At 40.0% G+C, this 23,971-nt stretch overlaps 1 protein-coding gene across 1 annotated transcript in view; it reads left to right on the plus strand.

Moving 5' to 3' along the window:
* Nucleotides 1-16,021, plus strand: part of LOC140502250 (adhesion G protein-coupled receptor E3-like) — an 83,030-nt gene extending 67,009 nt beyond the window's left edge. The window contains exons 16-21 of the mRNA XM_072606540.1: nt 1,352-1,587; nt 7,690-7,756; nt 10,676-10,767; nt 12,193-12,373; nt 14,068-14,163; nt 15,013-16,021. Coding sequence (XP_072462641.1) covers nt 1,352-1,587; nt 7,690-7,756; nt 10,676-10,767; nt 12,193-12,373; nt 14,068-14,163; nt 15,013-15,024 — 684 coding nt within the window. The 3' untranslated portion in view covers nt 15,025-16,021. The remainder of the gene's footprint in view (nt 1-1,351; nt 1,588-7,689; nt 7,757-10,675; nt 10,768-12,192; nt 12,374-14,067; nt 14,164-15,012) is intronic.
* Nucleotides 16,022-23,971: the final 7,950 nt, after the last annotated feature.

A 23,971-nucleotide genomic window follows, 5' to 3' on the forward strand; every position in this document is an offset into this window, starting at 1 on the left:
GACTGATACTTTTTCAATTGTGAAAGTGCGCCCTGCAGACAATCCTGCCGGGCTAAGGTGACCATTTAGACCAGACTGTACAAGGACCTCAACCAAGGACAAGAAGTGACTTCTTCAGGCTAACAGACCATCCTCTTTTTACTGTATATTGCTGTCATTTATTATATTATGTTTTTACTTCAATAGCAGATGGGGTCTTTTTATAATTAGGCCATCAGATGATTGGGGTGGGAGGGGTTCCTACATTATTAGTCAACAAACACATTGTGGTTCCTGTATTTCTCCCACAAAGGTTTGCAAAGTGCTTTACACAGGTTAAAATTTGTGCCCTGAGATTACTATGTAAGGTAGAGATGACAAACACTGTTGGGACTGGAAGCTCAATTCCGTGTGGACGGTCTCGGGCGGGTAAAAGTGGGACTTCTAAATCTTAGAGTCTTACGAGGCCCTCCATGAACAGCGGGGGTTCGAGAAGGTCAGACTGAGCTAGCTCGGCTAGCTTGGGTATTTCCGCCTCTCCCCGGGAGATACGTGATGGGTGGAGTCTCCCTGCCCTCGAGGTCGTCCCGGATTGGAGCACACCTAGTTACCTAACAGCATGGTATTGAGATGCAAACTGTGTGGCTGAAGATTAAGTAGGATTGAGGAAGCCAGAAAGCTCTCTCTTAGCACGTGTGGAGCCAAAGAGGATAGTAGGGCTCCGCTTCTTTTCTTTCCTCTCTCCCCTCCCCCTCTCTCCCCGCTTGTACTTCTACTTCCAATCCCTTAAGCTTATCCTCCTTAGGAGATCTCCCCCTCTTCCTCCTAAGGAAGACCCCCCTGCATTTGTAACCCGGACCCTGAAATAAAGCTCAACCCCTGTTTGACTCTGGAACGTCCTTTCTCTCATACGTTTATCCGGTTTGGCCAACCGAAGACCTGGGACAGGTAAGAAAGACTCGGGTAGCCCAATACAGGCCTCTAGGTCTGGCAAAACACTATCCTCATTATGCAGATGAGAAAAGTAGGAATGATAGTGTAGACCTCTCTGAAGCCATCTAGTCCAATGCTTTCATTTTGCAGATGACAAAATTGAGGCCCCTAGAGTTTCAGTAATTTGTCCAAGGTCAAACAAATAGTGAGGATAGGAGGTAGGATTCAAATGAAGGTTTTCCTGATACCAGGTCCAAAATTTAGTCCACTATACTGACTCAGAAAAGGGAATTCACAGGGTTGCTTAGGATTCTATAGCTTTATATCAAAAGAACTAGGAAGGAAGTAGAGCAGCACTTTTCTCCCTCTACTCTGGTGAATTGTGGGCATTCCCTTCCATCTATGCACCAAGTATCTCATTCTTGTCTGTTTCTTTCAGATCGTGTGCTCCCTCATTGCCGGGGGTTTGCACTACCTGTACCTGACGGCCTTCACCTGGATGTTCCTGGAAGGGCTACACCTTTTCCTCACTATCAGGAACCTCAAGGTTGTCAATTACACGAGTGCAGGCCAGTTCAAGAAGAGATTTATGTGTCCTTTTGGCTATGGGATGCCTGCTGTGATCGTGGCTGTGTCTGCAGCAAGTAGCTTCCAGCACTATGGGACCGACCACTAGTGAGTGGGGCACACCATGTGTGTCAGTGTGTTAACCTGCACACTCAGCTGGTGTTTGGGAGTTAAATGCTTTCTCATTTATTTCCTAATTTATTTCTCACAATTCAAGTTACAGCTCCAGTAAGGATGGATTTCAATAACTCAAGACGTATTCCCCAGTTATTTCAACCCAATGCTTGCTCCCATCAAAGTCCATGTTAAGCGACTTTGCCAGCCTATGGAGCCCATGCACAGATTTCTGGGAGAAATGTTCTGGCAAATTTTCCCTGATAAAGGAGGTTTTCCCATAGCACGAAACATCGTAACAACATCCCTCTCTCTACTAACACCCCTCTACTTGTAAATGTCTTTAAGTCAGAGAAGTAAGGTTCAGGAACCGAAGAGCAAACAAGTCCCAATTCAAATCATTCATTTCCAGCACCTACAACCTATAATTTGCACACTGTCACCCATGGGACTGAGCAAACAAGGATGGAATATGATAAGTCCTTGTTGTTAGGTAGCTTACAGGCTGCAACAATTATTATTCCCCAATAATCCACATTTGGAATGCTTCTCCTTCCTTCCCTTGAGCTCTTGGAATCTTTAGCCTCCGAGCTCAACTCAAGTGCCCAGTTCCATAGAAGACCCCGTACAGCTAGTGATCTCCTCCGATGATCTGTATTTCCTTTGTATATAATTTACATTTACTTATTGTATATACGTACATATATATATTAGTCCCTGAGAAGAAATAAGCTCCTTGAAAGCAGGGAGTGTTTCATTTTTTCTTGTCCCTGTGCATCCTATTATTCATCTTCTTTGCCACGTTTCCTCTCTTGCCCATCTGGAAGCAGATTGTATACAAAACTGAAAGAATGTTTGTGTGCCCCTTCTAGTGGCTCATGATGTCATCCTCAGGTTTTTCCATCTTCACCCGGTACCACCAGCTCAGCCAAAATTGTAATTACTAATTATGGACATAATAATGGAAAGAGCAGATAAAAGGCATAAACCAGATAATGCCTTGTTGAAATAAGTATTACCAAAAATGTTATTCAACAAACATTTAGCCAACAAAAACTTATTCTGCATGTGTGGAGCATTGGGTTCAGAAGAACATGCTTAATGCCAGGGAAGACAGGTACTTAGCTGAGACACAGTCCCAGCTCTCCTGGAGTTCCCACTCAATTAAGGGTAGGAATAAGGAACAGATACAGGAAGTTAATAACATACAGTGTCAAATGATAACTATATCAGAGGGGAACAAGACAAGTGTTTTGTTAATGTATTGAAGGAAGAGCAGGAAGAAGCATCAGGTTTCATGGAGGAGAGAGCCTTGAAATTCAATAGCAAAAACACAAGGAGGGTACCCTGGGCACAGGAAACAGCCTGAGCAAAGACTTGAAGCAGGAGAGTGAAGGACAGGTTGGGGGACCAGAGGTTTATCCAATTTATTAGATCACATGAAGAGGGGAAAGCAAAGACTGGAAGAGTAGGGGGGAATTAGATTATGGAATATCTTGAACTCCAAGCAGAGTAATCTGAACCTGATTCTTAAGCAAAAAGTCACAATGATTCTGAGCAAAGAAGATCAATTGTATAAGAAAGATTATTCTAGAAACAATTTTAAGAATACCTGAGAGGCAGGAAGAATGCAGAGTCATCATGTGTAGGTATAAAGAGGTTATTGTCATAGCAGTAGTCAGTTCAATTATTGTTTCCTTATTATGGAAGCTTATGGAAGTAAATAATATCGGAAATCAGAGCAGACTGGTCATCATGCTTGGTTAATGTAAAGTGCTCCATGGATTCCTTTGGAAAAGCTAAGTCGGTTTCCTCTACCTTATGGAGAGTGAAAGTGTACCATCTGACATTAGGCTTAATTATCCTGCTAACAAACCTTCCCCACGTCCTTCCTAACTTCCTTATTACTTCCTTATTACTATCAAGGGTACCACAATATTTCCAGTCTCCCAAGGCTTGAAACATAGGCTTCATCCTTGACTCCACATTCTCACTTCAAAAATCCAATCAGTCACCAAGTTCTGTTGATTCTACCTTCCCATCTCTCCTACATATCTCCTTTCCACTGACCTTGCTACCATCTTGTCATAGGCCTTTGTCACTTTGTGACAGGACACTTTCAGTCGCCTACTGGTTGGCCTCCCTACCTTGATTCTCTCCTCAATCCAATTTACCTTCTCCTCAGCTGTCAAATTGATCTCACTAAAACACGGGTCTGACCATATTGCTTTCCTATTCAATAAAGTCTGGGAGTTTCTATGCTCTCCAGGATCAAATATGAAATTCTCTATTTCATCACCTGACTCCTTCTTCCCAGTCTTCTTGAATCTTATTCTCCTCCACATGTTCTGCAATCCTGTGACATTTTCCTACTACTTGCTATTCCTTGCATAAGGCACTCCATTTCCCAACTCTTATCATTTTCACTGGCTGTCCCTGCTTCTTGGGTTGCTTGCCTCCTCATCACCACCTCCTGGTTTTTCTGGCTTCTTTCAAGTCTCAGTTAAAGTCCTGCCTTCTACAGGATACTTTCCCCAGGCCTCCCTAATCTTAGTGCCTTCCCTTTCACCTGTGGCTTCAAGAAGCTGTAGCAAGAACAGAGACCACATGATAGTAAAACCATCTGAGCAGATGGGGCAAACCAGGGTGAGTGTAGCCAACAGGCTTCAAATCCATTGGTAAATTAGAGGGATGTCTACCCCAACCTTGTGAAGACTTTCCCCAGCAGAATGGGAGGATGAACACAAATTGTTCCAATGCCTATGAAGGTGGCTGAATCAGACAGTGTGGAGCACTTAGAGCTCACTCACACATCAATGACACTAAGATCATCATTGCATTCCAGGCCATCACCAGTCACCTTGGCTTTTGTCTTGCCCCTGGACTTTGATGACTCTGGAAGAGCAAGGCTGAAGACTGCATAACTTCACCTCACTTAAATATGATTCCCACACCAGTCAAGACATCAGCCGTCATCACTTTTACCCCAATTGTGATGTCATTGATCTTCTCCAAAAACAAAGGAAGAGCAATAGTCACAGCAGTGTCAGTAGTCCCTTTGAGGTTACCCTCAATGTGCCCTATTTGGAGATTGTTTGCATAGAGTTTGCGTATTGCTTCTCCCGATGGACTGGGAGCTTCCTGATATTAGGCAGTTTTTGCCTTTCTTTGTATCTTATTGCCCTGAATCCAACTTAACCCAGAGAAAGACTCGAGGTTTACTTCCAGGAGCCCCAGAAACTGCTGACACACTGAGGTGACAGCCATCCCAATATCCCAACGGAGGGCTGAGTATATGACAATTGTGACCACCCATCAGACTTTTATCCTTACCTTTGCCCTTGTGCTCTTATCTTCATTATCCGTCTCTCTCCGTGTGTTAAACTCATTCATATCATACATGTTTTCATAAGCTTTGCTAAGTCATGATGTTTCCTTTGGTTTTTATACTGGTTTCATTTTTGTCTGCCATAAGTTCAGTTCAGCATCCCTACTACACCCCATTGTAGGTGTTTTCCCAGTAAGCTAATGTATCTTCCTGCTTGATTTATGCCCAAAACAATCATTCACTGATGGGAGCCTAGCCCTGAATTCCTGGGAGTACCTATAGCCCTTTTTGTTTGGGGAATTATGGTGCAATTAGCTAAGTTTAAGCCAGAATATACCAGCTTTGCCAGTGCTGGTCAGCTCTTTCAGTGGACCCATTCCCCAGATGGGGGAACATGTGTTCATGAAGTATCATGTTTGACCAGAAACTTATCCCTTTGCATTGAGGTTCCCCACCACCCTTGCTAACAATTTGAAGGGACTGTTCCTCTTTCTGTGTGTAATTACACACTCATGGTGGATCTTACTGCATCATTTTCTGTATTTCAGGCCCCTTCTAAATTTAGTTGTTCAATCCTATGCTCTCACCAGTCACTGCATTTTTGCTGTGGTGCAAAACAGTGGGATTCTGATTACAACCATAGGCCCTGTTGTCTGTTACCTGAAACCCCACTGGTGTTTAATGTTTGTATCCAGAACACTGCTGCCTTCATGGTATTTCCCATTGGTGACCACATTGATGAATCTCTTTTAACCTTACTCCAGGGATTTCACATCCTCCTCCTCCACACCTACACTGCCACAGGCAATGGAGTGAATTAGGGACTCTTCTGGGTCTATGGCCATGACATTTAAATTTTCCTTCCCCTTCAATGGACTGGGCAGTATGGTGTGTAATTATTACATTGATGAATGATATTTGCCTCAGGCTTCATCTTCCAGCAACGCTCTTCTCCAACCTTCTGGAAACTGCCCAATTTTGCCCTTGGTCAGGAACTCTTTGGTTGCTCTGAGTTCAGGTTGAACATTCTTCTTCTCCGTTGTCCCATGGTTTGGCATGGTCTCTCTTGAGACTACCCTATGGGATACCTCTGCATAAGTTTCTGAATTGATTATACTACTTCCCAGTTCATCTCTTCTGTTCATGAAGAGCTTCTTACTCTTTCAGGAGTGGTCCTACAGAATTGCTATGTTCTTGATGCCTTAACTGAACCATAGGGTGGAGCTTGTAACTACATAAGAGATAAAAAGAATGTTGTTTCTTTTTTAATTGATCTCATGTGATGCAAGAAGGCCTTGCAGCCTTCTTGGGTTCCAGGTGGGGCCTCTTGTCACCTCTCTGTTTGCCAACCTCTATCTTTGTCAAATGTCTATTTGCCCTTGCTTCAGATGGCGGCCAAAGTGCCATCCCAAAAAATGTTTTATTAGGTGTGGTCATCAATGTGCTCAGATGCAGCCATGACCACAATGGAGTAATGTTGCCTTGAATTCAATTTAACCTGTCTTCTTGAGTTGTCATATTTTCCAGAAACACTGAACCCAGAGTGTGCAAAAGACTCTAAATGTGTCCATGATGACATCCTTCCCCCAAACTGATGTAATTTGTTGTTTGTACCTCAACCTATGTGTCCTTGGAATCAAGACAGGTGTCAGTCAGTCTACAGCTGGGACCTCTGTAGATAAGCAGACCATGCCATCTTCATGCTCTAGCAGTTCCCAAGGAAATGAATGTGGCTTTTGCTGTCACCTTGCTCCTCCCCTTCAGAAGGGGTTTAGTCCTTTCCCCTGCCCTACTGCTCCTTTCCTCTGCCCAAGCCACTCCCATTCAGGAGGAGATTTCTGTTTCTACCTCCTTCCTTTCTCGCACTTCATAAACATGCAAGCTTCTCTTTGGAATGTGAACTCTTTCCACTTGCTTAGAGTCCCACATGCGTGTTCATTTCTCTTATAATAAACCTAGTTCTTCAAGTATGGTTCATGAGGTTCTGATGGCCTGTTGGCAATCTCCAGCATTCAGCACGGTGCTTGGTACATAGTAGGAGCTTAATAAATCCTAGTTGACTAAGTGCTAAGCACAGTTGTTCCCACTTTGTTGAAGGAAGATAAGGGCTGTCAGTGCCCTGGAGCAGTCTGATGCCTGGATCTAACTGGAACCAACACATTCCTTTCACTGAAACCAACATCTTCCCCCAGAGTCCTCAATTGTTCTCTGATTGTTTAATATGCTTTTAGTGTTGTCTCTCCAATCGAATTGTAAATTTTTAGGAATTTAATGGCATAATAGTTGGAGAGCTGATTCCTATTGACCTGAATCAGAAACATAATCCAGGAAACTCAATTGTGTGAGCCAGGACAAGGCGATTCCCCACCTGGGTCACAGTTTTCTCATTTCAAAAATGAGGAAAGTAGACTAGACTACTTCTGATGTTCTTTACAGATCTAAATCTATGGTCTTATGACCTCTTACAACTTCACTTTCTTTATCTGAAAAAAAAGTAGCCCTTCTATTGTCTAACTCAAGGTCATTGGAAGGAAAGGGCTTGGCAAACCTTAAAAGATCAGAGGAATGTGAGATATTATTAATTCAATTCAGCAAGGATGTATAAAGCACCTCCTATGTGTCAGGACCTAGGAGACTCTGTGGGGATATGAAGATTCCTTTGGGAGCAGACCTTGACTTGGATGCCCAAATCCCCAGAGTCAGACTGGATACTCCACTATGAAGATGCTCGTGTACATTTACTCATTTATGCTTCATTCTCTTTCCAGTTGCTGGCTAAATATAGAAAAAGGATTTATCTGGAGCTTCATAGGACCCGTGTTTATCATCATCTTGGTGAGTCAAAAAGTAACCTTTTATTTTCTGCTTCAGTCAAAGTGAGCTGAAAATTCAAACAGATTTGCAGACAGTGGAAATAGTGTTGGTTTTGATATCACAGCCTTGGGCTCTAAATCTGGCTCCTTCTGCTTACTCCCTAGAAGACTTTGGATAAATTACTTAGTCAATAAATAAATAACGATCAGTGTTTGGTATATGCCAGGCTGGGTGTTGGGTACTAGGGCTAGAAAGGCAAAACACAAGTTCATATTTCAATAAGGCTGACAATATGCAATCAAATTTGTACATATAAGAAATATACAGGAAATGGGAAGTAATCTCAAGGAAAGACCACTGGGCCCTGGGCGTGTGTGGAAGAAGCAGAGGGAAATGTGAACGGTCTCCTAGAGAAGATGGGATTTGAGCTGAGTCCACTGGTTATCAAAGAATGATCCATATATCCCTGGGGGAAGGGGGAGGAGCCAAAAGTTTTGTCCCCAAAGTCAAAACTATTTCCAAAATAATTTTTGACTGCTCAGTCATTTCTGACTTTCATGACCCCATTTGAGGTTTTCTTGGCAGAGATAGTGGAGTGGTTTGCTATTTCTTTCTTCAGCTTATTTTACAGATGAGGAAACTGAGGCAAATAGGATTAAGTGATTTACCCAGAGTCACACAGCTATTAAGTATCTGAGGCCCGTTTTGAACTCATGAACTTCAGGCCTAACACATCCACATCGTGGCAACTAGCTGTTTTTCAAAATAATAATGGCATGCTATTTGCCTACTAAAATATGCATCCTCCTTCCAACTAAATATCAGCAAGACTAGATTTTCTTTACACACTTCAACTGCAAAAAAAATCACAACATATTGAATGCAAAAGCCTTCTATTAAGTCAGACATCAAAGCATTAAAGAGATTTGCAAAAATATGGATTTGAGTGTGTACATATGTGTATATATATGTATATTTGCAAAGACAGCAAGATAGAGACATAGATTAAAGTATTGGCATTCATTAAATTTGTTTTAGGAAAAATAGGTTCTTTACAATAAAAAATTGTGTTCATGGTAACATCTAGTGGGTTTATTATTATTATTTTTAAATGGATAAATAAGTTTAATAATGTCTCAGTTCTTATTTCTAAAATGAGAAATCTCAAAAAGGAAGCCAGGTAAGTTAGAAGATTGAGATGAAGAAAGAGAACATTCCAGGTCTGGAGGTGTAATGTTGCACATAAGCAACAAGACCAGGGTCAGTGGATAGTAAACTACGTGGAGGCAACAAAATGTTTGGATGCTGGAAAAGTTTGAAGGAAATTAAAAGAGAGGATTTTATATTTTATTATGGAGGCAATAGGGAGTGACAAGTTACTGAGAGTGGGGTGATATAGTCATGTCTGAACTTCAGGAAGATCCCTCTGGCAACTGAGTGGTGATGTATTGGAGCAGGGAGAAAGGAGGCAGGGAGAGCAACCAGAGGTTATTGGAATAATTCAGGTGAGAAGTGATGAAACTTTGGACCAGGGTGGTGGCAGAGTTGTAGAGAAGATTGTGAAGAAGATTGGTTGTTGTACCAAAAATGACCAAAATGACCTGCTATGTTGGGGTCAAGGTAAACTATATGTATATGGGACGTGTTGCAAGAAAATAAATACTTGAGAATAGACTGGATATTTGGAGTAATTGTGAATGAGGGTACTTAGAATTACACTGAGGCTGTAAGGCTAGGTGACTAGGAAGGTGGTGGTCCTCTAAACAGGGCCAGGGAATTTCAGAAGAGAAGTTTGGAGACCATAATAACAAATTGGGTTTCTTATGGGTTCAGTTGGAAAGGCTCTGGAACATCCAATCTTCAGTTGCTTCCATGAGACTGGAGGGCAGGAGATAATATAGGGCTGAATGGGAAAAAATGAACCTGAAGATTATCTGCATAGAGATAACAAAAAAACAGTTTTTCTTTTCTTCATTTATCAAATAAGAACATTGTGTTAAATGTCTTCTAAAATTTCTTTTGGCTAGAAATCTATGATGCTATATTAAAATTGTAACAGAATCAATCATTGAACATAAGGGGGAGGTTGTTATATCCATTTTTGGTATGGACCTTAATCCAAAGGTCCAACATTGTAAACAAAGAGGCAGCCACTCCTGGAACAATGCCTGAAGTTGGAATGAGAAGGACCCAGTTTAAAACCTTCCTTCCAACATTTGCTAGCTATGCAACTGTGAACAAGTCATTTAATATCTTTTTCTCTCAGTTTCTTCCTCTGTAAAAAGGAGATATTAATACCATAGAGCCTACTTCACAGAGCTGTTGTAAAGATTCAGTGAGTTACCATTTACAAAGCTCTTTGCAAACTTGGAAACAGTCAGTAAATAACAGCGTATAACTTTCTTCATTTCAAGTCAAGGTTTGCTCCAACATATCCTTCCTGCATCCTAGGATTTGCCCTGTTCTCATGAAATCTTGTCTTCTATCTGTGGTTCTCTCATACCTCAGTAGAGTACCCTTGAGTATTTTCATCAAATCTGTGTGTCTTATGCCTTTCTGAACATGACCTAAAATATATCCCACAATGCTGGAGGTGGAGAGGGTTGGAGCAAGGTGGCACTGGGGATAAAGTGCTGAATGAACCTGGAATCAAAAGCATCTGAGTTCAAATCTGGCCAAAGATACTTATAAGCTGTTTGAACCTGTGCACATTACTTCACCCTGTTTCCCTCAATTTCCTCATCTGTAAAATAAACTGGAGAAAGAAATGGCAAACCACTCCAGTATCTTTGCAAAAGAAAATCCCAGATGGGGTCAGGATGAAAACTACCAAACAACAACAATGCTAGGGAATCAATTCCTAAGTTCATTGGTTGGATGGTTACAACCACGTTGGCTCAAGAGTTTGGTTCAAAGTCAACATTTCTTACTGTTCTACAGATCAATTTGTCCTTTTATCTGATAACCCTATGGATTTTGAGAGACAGACTTTCATCACTCAACAAAGAAGTATCCACCATCCAAAACACAAGGCAAGCTGGTCAGCCCTTTCCTTGCCAGAAAAGTTCAGGGAACTGTGGGAAACTTAAAGCAAAAGTGGGGGAGGGGGAGTGTCATTGGCTGGGTAACTAGTAGAGGGCAATATTGCTCTAGTCTGACCTCCCAGGTCCCTCCCAATGCTGAAGTTCTGTGAATGCTGTGAGGTGACCTGATTCAACACCTCAACAGTATTTTTCTATGGGTAATAATAAAAATGGGGAGGAAGAGGATGGCTCCAACTTACAAGGTAATTTAGAGGTAATAAAGAATTTTCCTCACTATTGTCCTTCAAGATTTACTGGAGTAGACATTATTCTACCATTTGAAGAAGAATAAATGGTGTGTTCAAGGTCACCTAGCTATATAAGTAGAAGGGATAGGAATTGTACTTGGACCTCTTGACTCCAAGTCCAGTTGTCTGTCCGTTAAACTAAGTGACCTTTCCCAACAACTCCACTTTTGCATTCTGATAGATCTAGTATTATCATCAAGCCCTTCAAGGAAAGCCAATACTGCCAATTGGAAATCAATCAACACTCTACAAGAGACAATGGGAAAAGGGTAATGGGCTGCCTCAGAAAGTAATGAGTTTCCTATCATAGGAGACCTGTTTTACCCCTTGAGGGAGAAAATTCTTTCTCTAAAACAAGTAGTACTAGATGTCCACTATGGTCACTTCCAACTTGGAAATTCTGTTGGAAAAAGTGATTCATTTATAAATATTTCGTTCATAACACTTTTGGGAAAAGCTTTTTAAAATAAAAATTTCTTTTTTATCATGAATTTCACAATCACTAAAAATATGAATGTTTCATATACAGAGAAAAAGATATATTTCTTTTAAAAATAGCTGTACATAATGGAAGCCAATAGTTTCTTATGCTACTTTTTAAAGGAACTTACCAATTCTACAAGGACAGGTAGTGCTAGCTATAATATCATAACAATTTAAGTTAACTGCCAGAACTTTTAACTCTGTGTTTATTACTGTCTCTTCCATAGTAGTATTATTTGAACATAAGCAAAGCTCAGTTTATTTATATCTGCAAAGACAGCCTTGAAGAAAGATGGTCAAAAATAATCCTCAGGAATAGGAGAAAGGGGAAAGAAAGGGGGAAAGTGATTTATGTAGAATCTACCATATAACAGGCACTGTGCTAAGTGTCTTTGATAAAAATTACCTAATTTGATAATACGATATGGACTATTTGTGCCTGACCTGTGGTAAAGACTTCTAAGCACACATTGGTCTAATCAGCCAGGCTGGATACACTGTACGATGATTCCCAACCTAGTGATATCATCTTGTTCCCCTTTGAAAACAAAGGACAACAACCAAATGCTCATAGGAGGTGCTGAGTTGGGTGTAAGGTAGAACGTAAGAGACGAATCTCATCTTTGCCTCTTGGTTTTCATAGGACCCTGACAATTAAAGCCCTAGCTCAGCTCTTCATCCTGGGATGTTCCTGGAGTCTTGGCTTCTTCATGATTGATTCTATACCTAAACCAGTCCAGTCAGTCATTGCCTACACCTTCACCATCATCAACTCCTTGCAGGGAGTCTACATCTTCCTGGTACACTGCGTCCTCAGCCGCCAGGTAATAGGAGACTTTCATCCTCTTACCAGCTCACATGACAAGTCCCATTTCCAAGAATTATAGATTCACATAATCTCAGAATGGAAAGGGTGTTTTCTTTATTACAATACTAGTTCTTCCCCTCCTCCCCCAGAAGGATTACAATAAGTATTTAATATGTTATATTTATCTAATGCTCTTTGTCGAACTGTCAGTGGTAACAAGGAGAGGTCACCTGGGATAGTAACATGCTCCTAGTAAAAGTCACTGCCAGACCCTAATCCTGCCAACTCATCTGGGATATTTCTTTCCATCTATCTGTAAAGATGCAACAGATTGCCTGGAGAGTTTTGACCCTCCTTGGGGTCCAGATGCCCAACTGCCTAATTCTCTAATTCCCTTCCTACAAGTAGTGCACAGCGGAATTCGCAGCAAGTAACAAACCCTGTACAAAATGTCTGGAACTGTTTCATCTGTCCAGTCCCTCACAAAATTCCTATTATAGGGACTTTATGGTAGAAAAAGAAGCTGAGATAAATAAGCCCTGAACCCAGATCTCAGTTTTACAGTACCAACAGGTAAGGTAATATTCTATAGCATTTTTTTCTGAGAGGAAGTACCCATCTGTGATTTTTATAAGTATGGTGGATTCCTTAGAATGGAAATTTCCTTCATCAATATAGATCAGCAACTTCCTTATGACTTAGAGTCACAGCAGCCTAAGGCACTGTTATGTCCTAAGTGACATAATTAGATTCCATCAGAGAATAAACCTGAACTTTGATCTACTTCACTCCAAAGCTGTCTCTTTAGTCATCAAACCAAGTTTTGCTTTATTGTTGCTTGGTCATTCTTTTTTCAGTCATATCTGACTCTTCATGACTCCTTTTGAGGTTTTCTCAGCAAATATACTAGAGTGTTTTGCCATTTCCTTCTCCAGCTCATTTTACAGATGAGGAAACTGAGGCAAACAGTTAAGTGACTTACACCAGAAACAGTTCCATATTTGAGCTGAGTCAGGTCCAGGACTCTATCCACTATGCCACTCAGCTGCCCTTTAAGTCATGCTAACTTTCATCAGCTACATCAGCAGAGTAATAATATTAAACAGTTACTACTCCTTTGCTCTTCTCTCCTGGGTTTTCTTCTCAAAGTAAGCGTCCTCATAAGCCCCTGTGAGGTCTGTAAGACAGGTAACATTTTTAAAAGCCCTCTGGCCATGAAGCAATAGTGTTTACACTTAAAAATGAGAAGCATTTTATGATGCCCTCAGGAAGATGGAAGTGACTCTCCCTGAAGAACCAGTGGGTTGGTGTATTTAATTCTATTTTGCAAATAAGAAAAATTGAAAGTACTAGACTTGGAGTCAGAGGACCCGATATTAAATTCCAGATCTTCTTCTTATTATCTGTGTAACCCTGGGGAAGTCATTTCATGTCCTTGGGCTTTAGTTTCTTTAGGTATAAAATGAGTTCATCAGACTGAATGATTTTGAAATCTCCTTCAAATTCCAAACCCTAATCAAACTTATCCAAGTCATACAGAATATTAATGAAAAAGTAGACACCAACATGTACACGCACACACACACACACACACACACACACACACACACACACACATACACACACACATACCTACCTCCATTTTGGTGATGTGGCCCCAAAATGGTCTTCCATGATAAAATTCAATTCTCTGTCCTCCTGAATCTTCAGGTCCAAGAAGAATATAAGAAATGCTTTAAGAGAATTAAGGGAAAGACTGAAACAGATATCTATATGCTGTCTACTTCAAATAGTCACAGCAGAATGGTAAGACTATTTCTTTATCCAAATCAAATACCTCAAGACTGTTGGATGTCCTTGCTCCTTGGTTTGCCAAGAATAGTGTGACTTGATTCTATATTGGTGCCATCCAGAGTTCAGAGAGTTGTAGGAACCAATAACAACACAAATTAATTTTCAAATTTTACTTTGAAGAAAGTTTAGTTCAACTACAGAAAATGAAATCCTATACATAGGAAGAGCTCCTCCTGAGAGGAAGGAATGACAAAGGGTATACTTGATTTTGGCTCTACATACCATACCAGAAAGATTTGTCATCCTCATGAGTGAGAGAGATTGTATAAAACTTCATGGGCCTCATCACATACCTACCTTGGACAGCATCACTTCACAAGATCTGGGGTAGGCTGGAGAATCTGTCAGAAAGCATTGTGCAAGCCAGAGACATATTTATGCATACCTTGCCCCGGGGTCCTGAATAGTTTTTAGCCCCTTCTTGTAAGTGAAATGAAAATTATCTGGGTTGAGGTTGGGTTTGTTGATGTGAGTTAAAGGATGGCAGGAAGCTGCAAATGTAAAACTAAAGAACCAGTTGTTCATTAAGATGCTAGTCACATATAGCTCTTTCCCAAATAGATCGAATTACAATCACAAACATTTATAAGTGAAGCTCTGATTTATCATATCTGATTCAAATATGTAAACTAGTTTGTACAAAGTTTCAAATTGTTATATAAGACCTATTTTTTTGTCATCTGGACAAAAGTCTTGTGCTTTTAACTCATTTTCAATATGTTTTTGTCTCCTTTATGTTACCCTATTTCTTTCTTTCACTTTATTGTCACTTTTCCTGTGTACCCTCCCTCATCACCACAGCTGGAAAAATAATTTGAAAGGAAAAAAAGATGCCACCTCTCCCTGAAAGGATCTCATTGCTCACTGCATCAGCAGACTCCAGCTCCTGGAGGATTAGAAGAGAAGGGGCTCTCATCAATGGCACATTCACAAAGAACCACCTCTTACTGTACACTTACAGTAAAAAATGCTTTCGCTATATCATTTCGTTAGATTTCTTTTATTGCTATAATGTCTGTCATGTTCTCAGTGACACATTCTCCATCTTACTTGCATCTGACCTGCAATTATCTCTTATACAAGCTATGATTAACCCTTTACCCTGGTTGGCCATTTTTTTCCTGAATGGGTTTGGGAGGTGAGGAGATAAGGAAGAAGGAGGCTTTGGAAATGCAAAGGTACCTGTCACTCCAAGAATGCACTAGATCAGGGAAAGGAAGGTTTGGGAGAATATTATCTAATTTCATTACTTCCACCCAACTAGCTCCTCAGAGAGATATGCAAACTGAAACCTGCCTAAACATTGACATGCTGGGGAGTAGAAAAGAAGTAGGAGATTACAAATGGGCTATCTTCCTTCCCTATAAAATCACCCCATTCATTTTTTTTCCCTTCTCCTTTCCTGTATAAACCATCCTAACCTTCCTCATACCCACCTTTTGTGATTTTATAAGTTTTTTTATTCAATATTGGTATTTGAATAATATTGTCTACTCTTTTATCTTTCATTAATGTACAGCATTTCAGCTATGCTGTGGTTCAAACAAAGGTTTTGTGGGCTAGGTAGAAATGTGGCCACCAGTCATGAAATGGTTTTCATGTTGCTAGTTTCAAACAACCAATTGACAGATAAAATTTGGTAATTTAGCTCTTTCAGTTTCTTATCAGTTCTTATAATTACTTTGTAAATTTATAATCTATAAGCAATCTTAAAATACTTACTACTACTGAGTCATCTTTCAGTATTGTATTTATCAATCTGTCTATGGTTTTGAGTTGGTTACATGCATGAAAGGGAATAAAGCTAAGTGTTTCCTGTCTTAATCTCATTGATCTGGCTCCCAAGAGTCTATTATCTTCACTGAATTACAGTGAACCTGGAAGGAGTCAATGAAGAAACCTTAAAGATTTTATGCTCAGGAAAAGAACTAAAAAAATTGAGACTTGATGTTTGCAGTTATAAAATTAAGATATGGCTCTAATAATCTTTAATATCAGTATCCTCAACATCCTTAAGGTTGTGGTATTTGACAGTAAGAGAGGACAGTAGAATGTAACCACTCTAAATGAGACCCATTATTCTTCTATTCCAGAAAATAAAAGCTCATGATAGCAAAATAGAAAGCAGGGAGAAATTTGGTTGCCAGTACTACATGTTTGTTGAATTGAAATAGAAATGTTTGGGAATGCTACCAGAAAAATCAAAGGATCCTGCTAACAATAGTGAGCATGATGACTTAAGTGAAGGTTAAAAAAAAAATCAAGATTCTTTTGTGTTTAATTCAATAATTAAATTTAGCAGAAAATCATCTAGGCCGTCAACTTGATACCTCTCTGAGTCATAGCTCAGTTCAGCTATCAGTCACAGATCAGCACAGCTGCAAGGGAGAAGGTAGGGCAGTTCACCAGCTCTGGGATGATTCCTCCAGTTATTAGTAAGGCTTTGACTGGAAGCAAAGGAAAGCCAAAGTGTTCCTAATTACTCACATTTTTCTTAATTCAAAGAAATAAGTAAATTTTTTCTTGCTATGTCTCCAAGTACTTTCCATCTTTATCGAGCTCAGTCACATCCCTATTCTAGAATGAGACTAAAGTGGTCAAAGACATGATTTAGGACTTCAGGGTTTACAGAACAGTTTCCTTACAATAGATCTGTGAGTTAGGGCAGGTGCCTTGGTTCCATTTTACAGCAGGGACTTTAACAAAACCAAGGAGACTAGTAGGAAGAGATTAGGAGGGATAGCATCCAGGTAAGCCAGTGAAAATACTCCAAATTCTTAGAGGGAAAATATTCTACAACTAGGGGAACTCAACTTGCCCCTCTCAGAACTAGACAAATCTAACTACAAAATAAACAAGAAAGAAATTAAGGAGAAGAATAAAATTTTGGAAAAGGTAGAGTGACAGTTGTTGTTGAGTCATTTTTCAGTCCTGTCCAATTCTTTATGACCCCATTTACAGTTTTATTGGCAAGGATATGGAAGTGGTTTGTCACTTCTTTCTCCAGATCATTTTACAAGATGAGGAACTGAGAGGGGAGGCAGAGCCAAGATGGCGGAGTAGAAAGTCGGACCTGTAGAAGCTCCCTTCCATAGCCTATAAAATACCTGTAAAAAATTACTCTAGACAAATTCTAGAGCAGCAGAAGTCACAAAACGACAGAGTGAAAGAGATTTCCAGCCCAAGGCAGCCTGGAAGGCCAATAGAAAAGGTCTATCACACCAGGTGTGGAACAGAGGCTGTGAAGCACAGCAGAGACAGGACCCGGAACAGGCTTCAGGGTGCTACCAGCAGCAGCAGTTACCAGATTGCTTAACCCACAAATGCCAAAGATAAGTTCAAAGGTCAGTGAGAAAGCTCTTTCACTTGGGTTAGAAGGGAATGTGGTCTGGATCTGGCCAGTAGCAGCCACTATAGCAGCAGCATCCATTTTTGGAGGCCTCCACCTAAAGACCCTGGGGAAATTGAGCCACTGATCTGGATCTCAGCCCTGAGTGGCTTTCCTGGGTTGAGGAAGAGTGCTGGCAGTGGAGTTGATGGAGGCTCTGGAGAGGAAACCCTACAAGCAGATCCTGGGTAGAACAGAGTGCCTGTGGTTGCTCCCAGACCAAAGTTCAGGCCAGGAGAGGAGTAAACTCCTCCCCCTTGATTGTACCACCTTGGAGGAACTGAGAACTTACAGATCCTCAGAGTATACCTTTCTCTTGACAAAGGACCCAAAAGTCAAGTAACTGATTGGGAAAATGCGCCAAAAGGGGGGGAAAATAAGACTATAGAAGGTTACTTTCTTGGTGAACAGATATGTTCTCCCATCCTTTCTGATGAGGAAGAACAATGCTTACCATCAAAGAAAGACACAAAAGTCAAGGATTCTGTATCCAAAAATCTCCAAAATAAATATGCAGCAGTCTCAGGACATGGAAGAGCTCAAAAAGGATTTTGAAAATCAAGTAAGAGAGGTGGAGGAAAAATTGGGAAGAGAAATGAGAGAGATGCAAAAAAATTATGAAAATCAAGTCAACAGATTGCTAAAGGAGACTCAAAAAAAAATGCTGAAGAAAATAACATCTTTAAAAATAGGCTAACTCAACTGGCAAAAGAGGTCCAAAAAAATGATGAGGAGAAGAATGCTTTAAAAAGCAGAATTAGCCGAATGGAAAAGGAGGCTCAAAAGCTCACTGAAGAAAATACTTCTTTAAAAATTACAATGGAGCAGATGGAGGCTAATGACTTTATGAGAAACCAAGAAATTACAAAACAAAACCAAAAAAATGAAAAAATGGAAGATAATGTGAAATATCTATTGGAAAAACAACTGACCTGGAGAATAGATCCAGGAGAGACAATTTAAAAATTATGGGACTACTTGAAAGCCATGATCAAAAAAAGAGCCGAGACATCATCTTTCATAAAATACTCAAGGAAAACTGCACTGATATTCTACAACCTGAGGGCAAAATAAATATTGAAAGAATCCACTGATCACCTCCTGAAAGAGATCAGAAAAGAGAAACTCCTAGGAATATTGTAGCCAAATTCCAGAGTTCCCAAATCAAGGAGAAAATATTGCAAGCAGCTAGAAAAAAACAATTTAAGTATTGTGAAAATATAGTCAGGATAACACAAGACCTAGCAGTTTCTACATTAAAGGATTGTAATGTAGAATGGAAAATGATATTCCAGAAGTCAAAGGAACTAGGATTAAAACCAAAAATCACCTACCCAGCAAAAATGAGTGTAATACTTCAGGGGGAAAAAATGGTCATTCAATAAAATAAAGGATTTTCAGGCATTCTTGATGAAAAGGCCCGAGCTGAATAGAAATTGACTTTCAAACACGAGAATCAAGAGAAGTATGAAAAGGTAAACAGGAAAGAGAAATCATGAGGTACTTTCTAAAGTGGAACTGTTTACATTCCTACATGGAAAGATAATATTTGCAACTCTTGAAACTTTTCTCAGTATTTGGGTAGTTGGAGGGATTACACACACACACACACACACACACACACACACACACATATAGACAGAGAGCAGAGGGTGAGCTGAATAGGAAGGGATGATATCTAAAAAAATAAAATTAAGCAGTGAGAGAGGAATACATTGGGAGGAGAAAGGGAAAAATGGAATGGGGCAAATTATCTCTCATAAAACAGGCAAGAAAAAGCTTTTTCAATGGAAGAGAAAAGAGTGGATGTGAGAGGGGAAAAATGAAGCTTACTCTCATCACATTTGGCTTAAGGAGGGAATAACATGCTCTCTCAATTTGGTATGAAAATCTATCTTATGCTACAGGAAAGTAAGGGAGAAGGGGATAAGTGGGGTATGGGATGATAAGAGGGAGGACAAATGGGAGAAGGGAATAATTAGAAGTGAGCACTTTTGGGGAGGGACAAGGTCAAAAGAGAGAATAGAATAAATGGGGAGCAGGATAGGATGGAGGGAAATATAGTTATTCTTACACAGCATGATTATTATGGAACTCTTTTGCAAAACTACACACATATAAACTATTGAATTGCTTGCCTTCTCAGTGGGGATGGGTGGGGAGGGAGGAAGGGAGAGAAGTTGAAACTCAAAGTTTTAGGAACGAATGTTGAGAAATGTTTTTGCATACAACTGGGAAATAAGAAATACAGGTAATGGAGTATAGAAATCTATCTTGCCCACAAGAAGAGAGAGAAGATGAGGATAAGGTAAGGGAGGGGTGGGATAAAAGGGAGGTCAGATTGGGGGTAGGATTAATCAGAACGCATGGCATTTGGGGGTACGGGGAGGGAAGAGGTGGGGAGAAAATTTGAAACTCAAAATTTTGTGGAAATTAATGTGGAAAACTAAAAATAAACAAATAAACATTAAAAGTTACTTAGAGCATAAAAAAAAAAAGATGAGGAACTGAGCCCAGCAAACAGGTTAAATGACTTGCCCAGGGTCACACAACTAGCAAGTGTCTGAGGTTGGATTTGTACTCACAAAGAGGAATCTTCCTGATTTTAAGCCCAAAGTTCTATCCACTGTGCCACCTAGCTGAATAGGAATACAAAGGAGTATAATTTTTTCTCAGTTGCACATGGCACCTTCACAAAAAATTGAGCAAGTATTATGGCATAAACACTTCACTATCAAATGCAAAACAGCAGAAATATTAAATGCAACCTTTTCAGATGATAATTCAGTACAAATGATACTCAAGAAAGGGGCATGGAAACACAGATTAAAAATTAATTGGAAACTAAACAATCTAATCCTAAAGATTGAGTGGGTCAAAGAACCAACCATAGAAACAATTGATAACTTCATTAAAGAGGATGACAACAATGAGACAACATGCCAAAATTTATGGGATACAATCAGAAGGCTAGATCAATGACTTGGCCATGCAACTTAAAAAACTCAAAAAAGAATAAATTAAAAATCTTCCACTAAACAGTGAAATGAAAATCCTGAAAATCAAAGGAGAAATTAAAAAAATTGAAAGAAAACCATGACTATTAAATAAAACTAAGAGTTTTTATTTTTTAAAAATACAATAAAATAAACAAACTACTAATTAATTTGATTTTAAAAGGGAAGAACCAAATTAGAAGCATCAAAAATGAAAAGACAAATTCACCACAATTTAAGATGAAATTAATTAATTTGAGGAGCTGTTTTGCCTAATTACATACCAATAAACCTAACAATCTAAGTGAAATAGATGAATATTTATTTTGAAAAAAACATAAATTGTCCAGATTAATAGAAGAGGAAATAGAATAATTAAATAACCTTATCTTACAAAAAGAAATTGAACAAGCCATCTATGAGCTCCATAAGAAAAAATCCTCAAGACCAGATGGATTCCTAAATGAATTCTATCAAACATTTAAAGAACAATTAATTTTAATGCTACATAAATTATTTTGAAAAAATGGCAAAGAAGGAGTCCTACCAAATTTCTTTTCTGACACAAATATGGTGCTGATACCTAACCAGGATGAGCTAAAACAGAGAAGGAAAACTACAGACCAATTTTCTTAATAAATGTTGATGCTGAAATGTTAAATAAAATACTGGCAGGGAGATTACAGCAATATATTACAAAGATCACATGCTATGACTAGGAAGGATTTATACCAAGAAGGTCAGACTGATTCAGTATTAGGAAAGCTATCAGTATAATTGACCATATCAATAACAAAAACAACAAAAGTCATAGGATTATCTCAATAGATGCAGAAAAATCTTTTGACAAAATACAATGCTGATTCCTATTAAATAAAATGGAGCTTTCCTTAAAATTATAAGTGTGTTGTTCAGTCATTTTTCAGTCATGTCCAACTCTTTGTGATCCTGTTTTGGGGTTTTCTTAGCAAAGATACTCAAGTGGCTTGCCATTTCCTTCTCCAGATTATTTTACAGATAAAGAAACTGAGGGGTGGAGCCAAGATGGCAGAATAGAAAGTCACACATATGCTAGCTCTTCCCCTACAGCCCATAAAATACCTGTAAAGAAAGACTCTCAACAAATTCTAGAGCAGCAGAAGCCACAGAACGACAGAGTGGTAGAGATTTTCAGCCCAGGGTGACCTGGAAGGCTGATAGGAAATGTCTATACAACCTGACGCAGAGTGGAGCCCAGCCCAGCCTTGGCAACGCTACATGGCTCTGGGAGGAGGATGCGAGCAGGCCTCGGAGGTGGAATCCGCAGTCACAGTAGCAAGGGTTCTCAGATCCCTCAACCCACAGGAGCCAAAGGTCAGTGACAGGGTTTTTTCAGCTGGCCGGGAAGGGAGAAGGGCCTTCCCATAGCTCTGGCCTCAGACTGTGGCTCGCAAAAGTCCCTTCTGGCCAGCTGCAGCAGCTTCTACAGCAGCCTCTACAGCAGCCTGCATCCATTGTTGGATTGTAAAACCCCTGGGAGCACTGAGCAGCTGATTCTTATCTCAGCCCTGTCTAGAGGCACTGCCCCCACCTCATACTCCTGAGAGATTTAAGCAGCTAATCTTTATCTCACACTGAATGGCAGCCCTGACCCTGCAGCTTATCTGAATCTCAGCCCACAGTGCTGGGTTGGCTGAACTGGAGGCAAGGTGGTTGTGAAAACAAAACCCTATTACTCAGATTCTGGGCACAAAAATTTCTGCTTGCTCCCATACCAATGTACATGCTTGATTGTACCCCCTTGAAGGAACTAAGATCTTACAGACCCTCAGAGAATACCCTACTCTGGACAAAGGACCCAAAAGTCAAGTAATTGATTGGGAAAATGCCCAAAAGGGGGGGGAAATAAGACTATAGAAGCTTACTTTCTTGGTGAACAGATATCTTGTCCCATCCTTTCTGATAAGGAAGAGCAATGCTTACCATCAGGTGTTGGGGTCCCCTAGACCATTTACGGGAACCCCTGACCCCGACCCAAGGCTCTTGTCTGGCAAGAGGCCTTGATCTCATGAGTAATGAAATGGGGAGGGAGACAAAGGTGGTGAAGACTCCGTTTTATTCATCTAAATCACATGCATATATAGTCTTGACTATGTAAAACATTCCTAATTACGTTGAACCTATCACCTATCACCTTTCACATTGAACTTATCACCTATCACCTTTCCTTATATGGGTGTCTTCTCCACTGGACATCCGGAGCCAGGACAAAGAACTGCCACATTGCAAACAAAGACAAGACCCTTCCTCCTGAATCCATCTAGTTCCACCCCTACTGACAAGCCCCTAGGTTATCTAGGCAGGCTCTCAGTGTGGTGTCCTGAAATGGATAGGGGTCGGCTCTAACTCATCCTGTTACAACTCCCCCTTTTTGTTTTGGTACAGTTGTTCTTTCATAGCCAACACAGTATGTTTAGTGGAGAAGAGGGAATTACGGATTGTTAACAATATCCATTTTAATAATATTGGTATAATAGCAACTAATATAAGCAATGTTAGTACTCCTGATCCTAATGAAATTAGCCAAGTTTTTAGTGAGTGCCAGGGATCAGCATGTTGGAAAAAATCTAAGATATTTTGAGCAGTTTTATGTGGAAGTAGGTCTTCATGGGAAGCCTGATTGATATTTGCTGCCAAATGAATCAATTGTTGGAGCTCTAAGGTCATATTATCCATGATTACACCTTGTAATTGAGCCCGAATCTTTTCCCATGCTATTTCAGTTGCATTATATTGTTTTGGAGTAAGACAAAAGGTATTTTACCTATAATCACATTGTAACTTTGCTTGCAATTCTAGATATGCAACTTCATGTCCCAGTACTGCTTTCTGTAAAGCACGAATAGCATTGTAAAATTCCTTATCCATTTGAGCCTGACGTTGAAATCCTTCTGAGACATTGCGCATGAGATCATGAAGAGCATTTGCTTCCTGGACACTATTCTGTGTATTAGAGACAGACATTGCGAGAGCAGTAGAACTAACAATTAGCTCAACTAATGAGGTTATACCTAACACCACACATGGGATACATCTTTTGAATCGCATCATACTTGTTATCTTTTGATCTAATACTGACATAATATTGTCAGCCGGAGTGCGATACCATCCTTGTGTTTTCACTACTGTGAGTGCATACTTTGGCCTAGCAATGATGTAAAGCCTTAGCATATTTCATGGTTGCTGAAAGATTCTTATCATGGAATTTTAAATAATTTAATGTGTATAAGGCTAAACTGAGAGATGCCTGAGGGCCTTGTGTAATTCCCCCTTTTTGTTTTTGCAAGTAAACCTTGAGGGAACGATTTGCCCTTTCAACAATGGCTTGACCTGTAGG

This window comes from Notamacropus eugenii, chromosome 4 (assembly GCF_028372415.1).
Source record: "Notamacropus eugenii isolate mMacEug1 chromosome 4, mMacEug1.pri_v2, whole genome shotgun sequence".
Taxonomy (NCBI): domain Eukaryota; kingdom Metazoa; phylum Chordata; class Mammalia; order Diprotodontia; family Macropodidae; genus Notamacropus; species Notamacropus eugenii.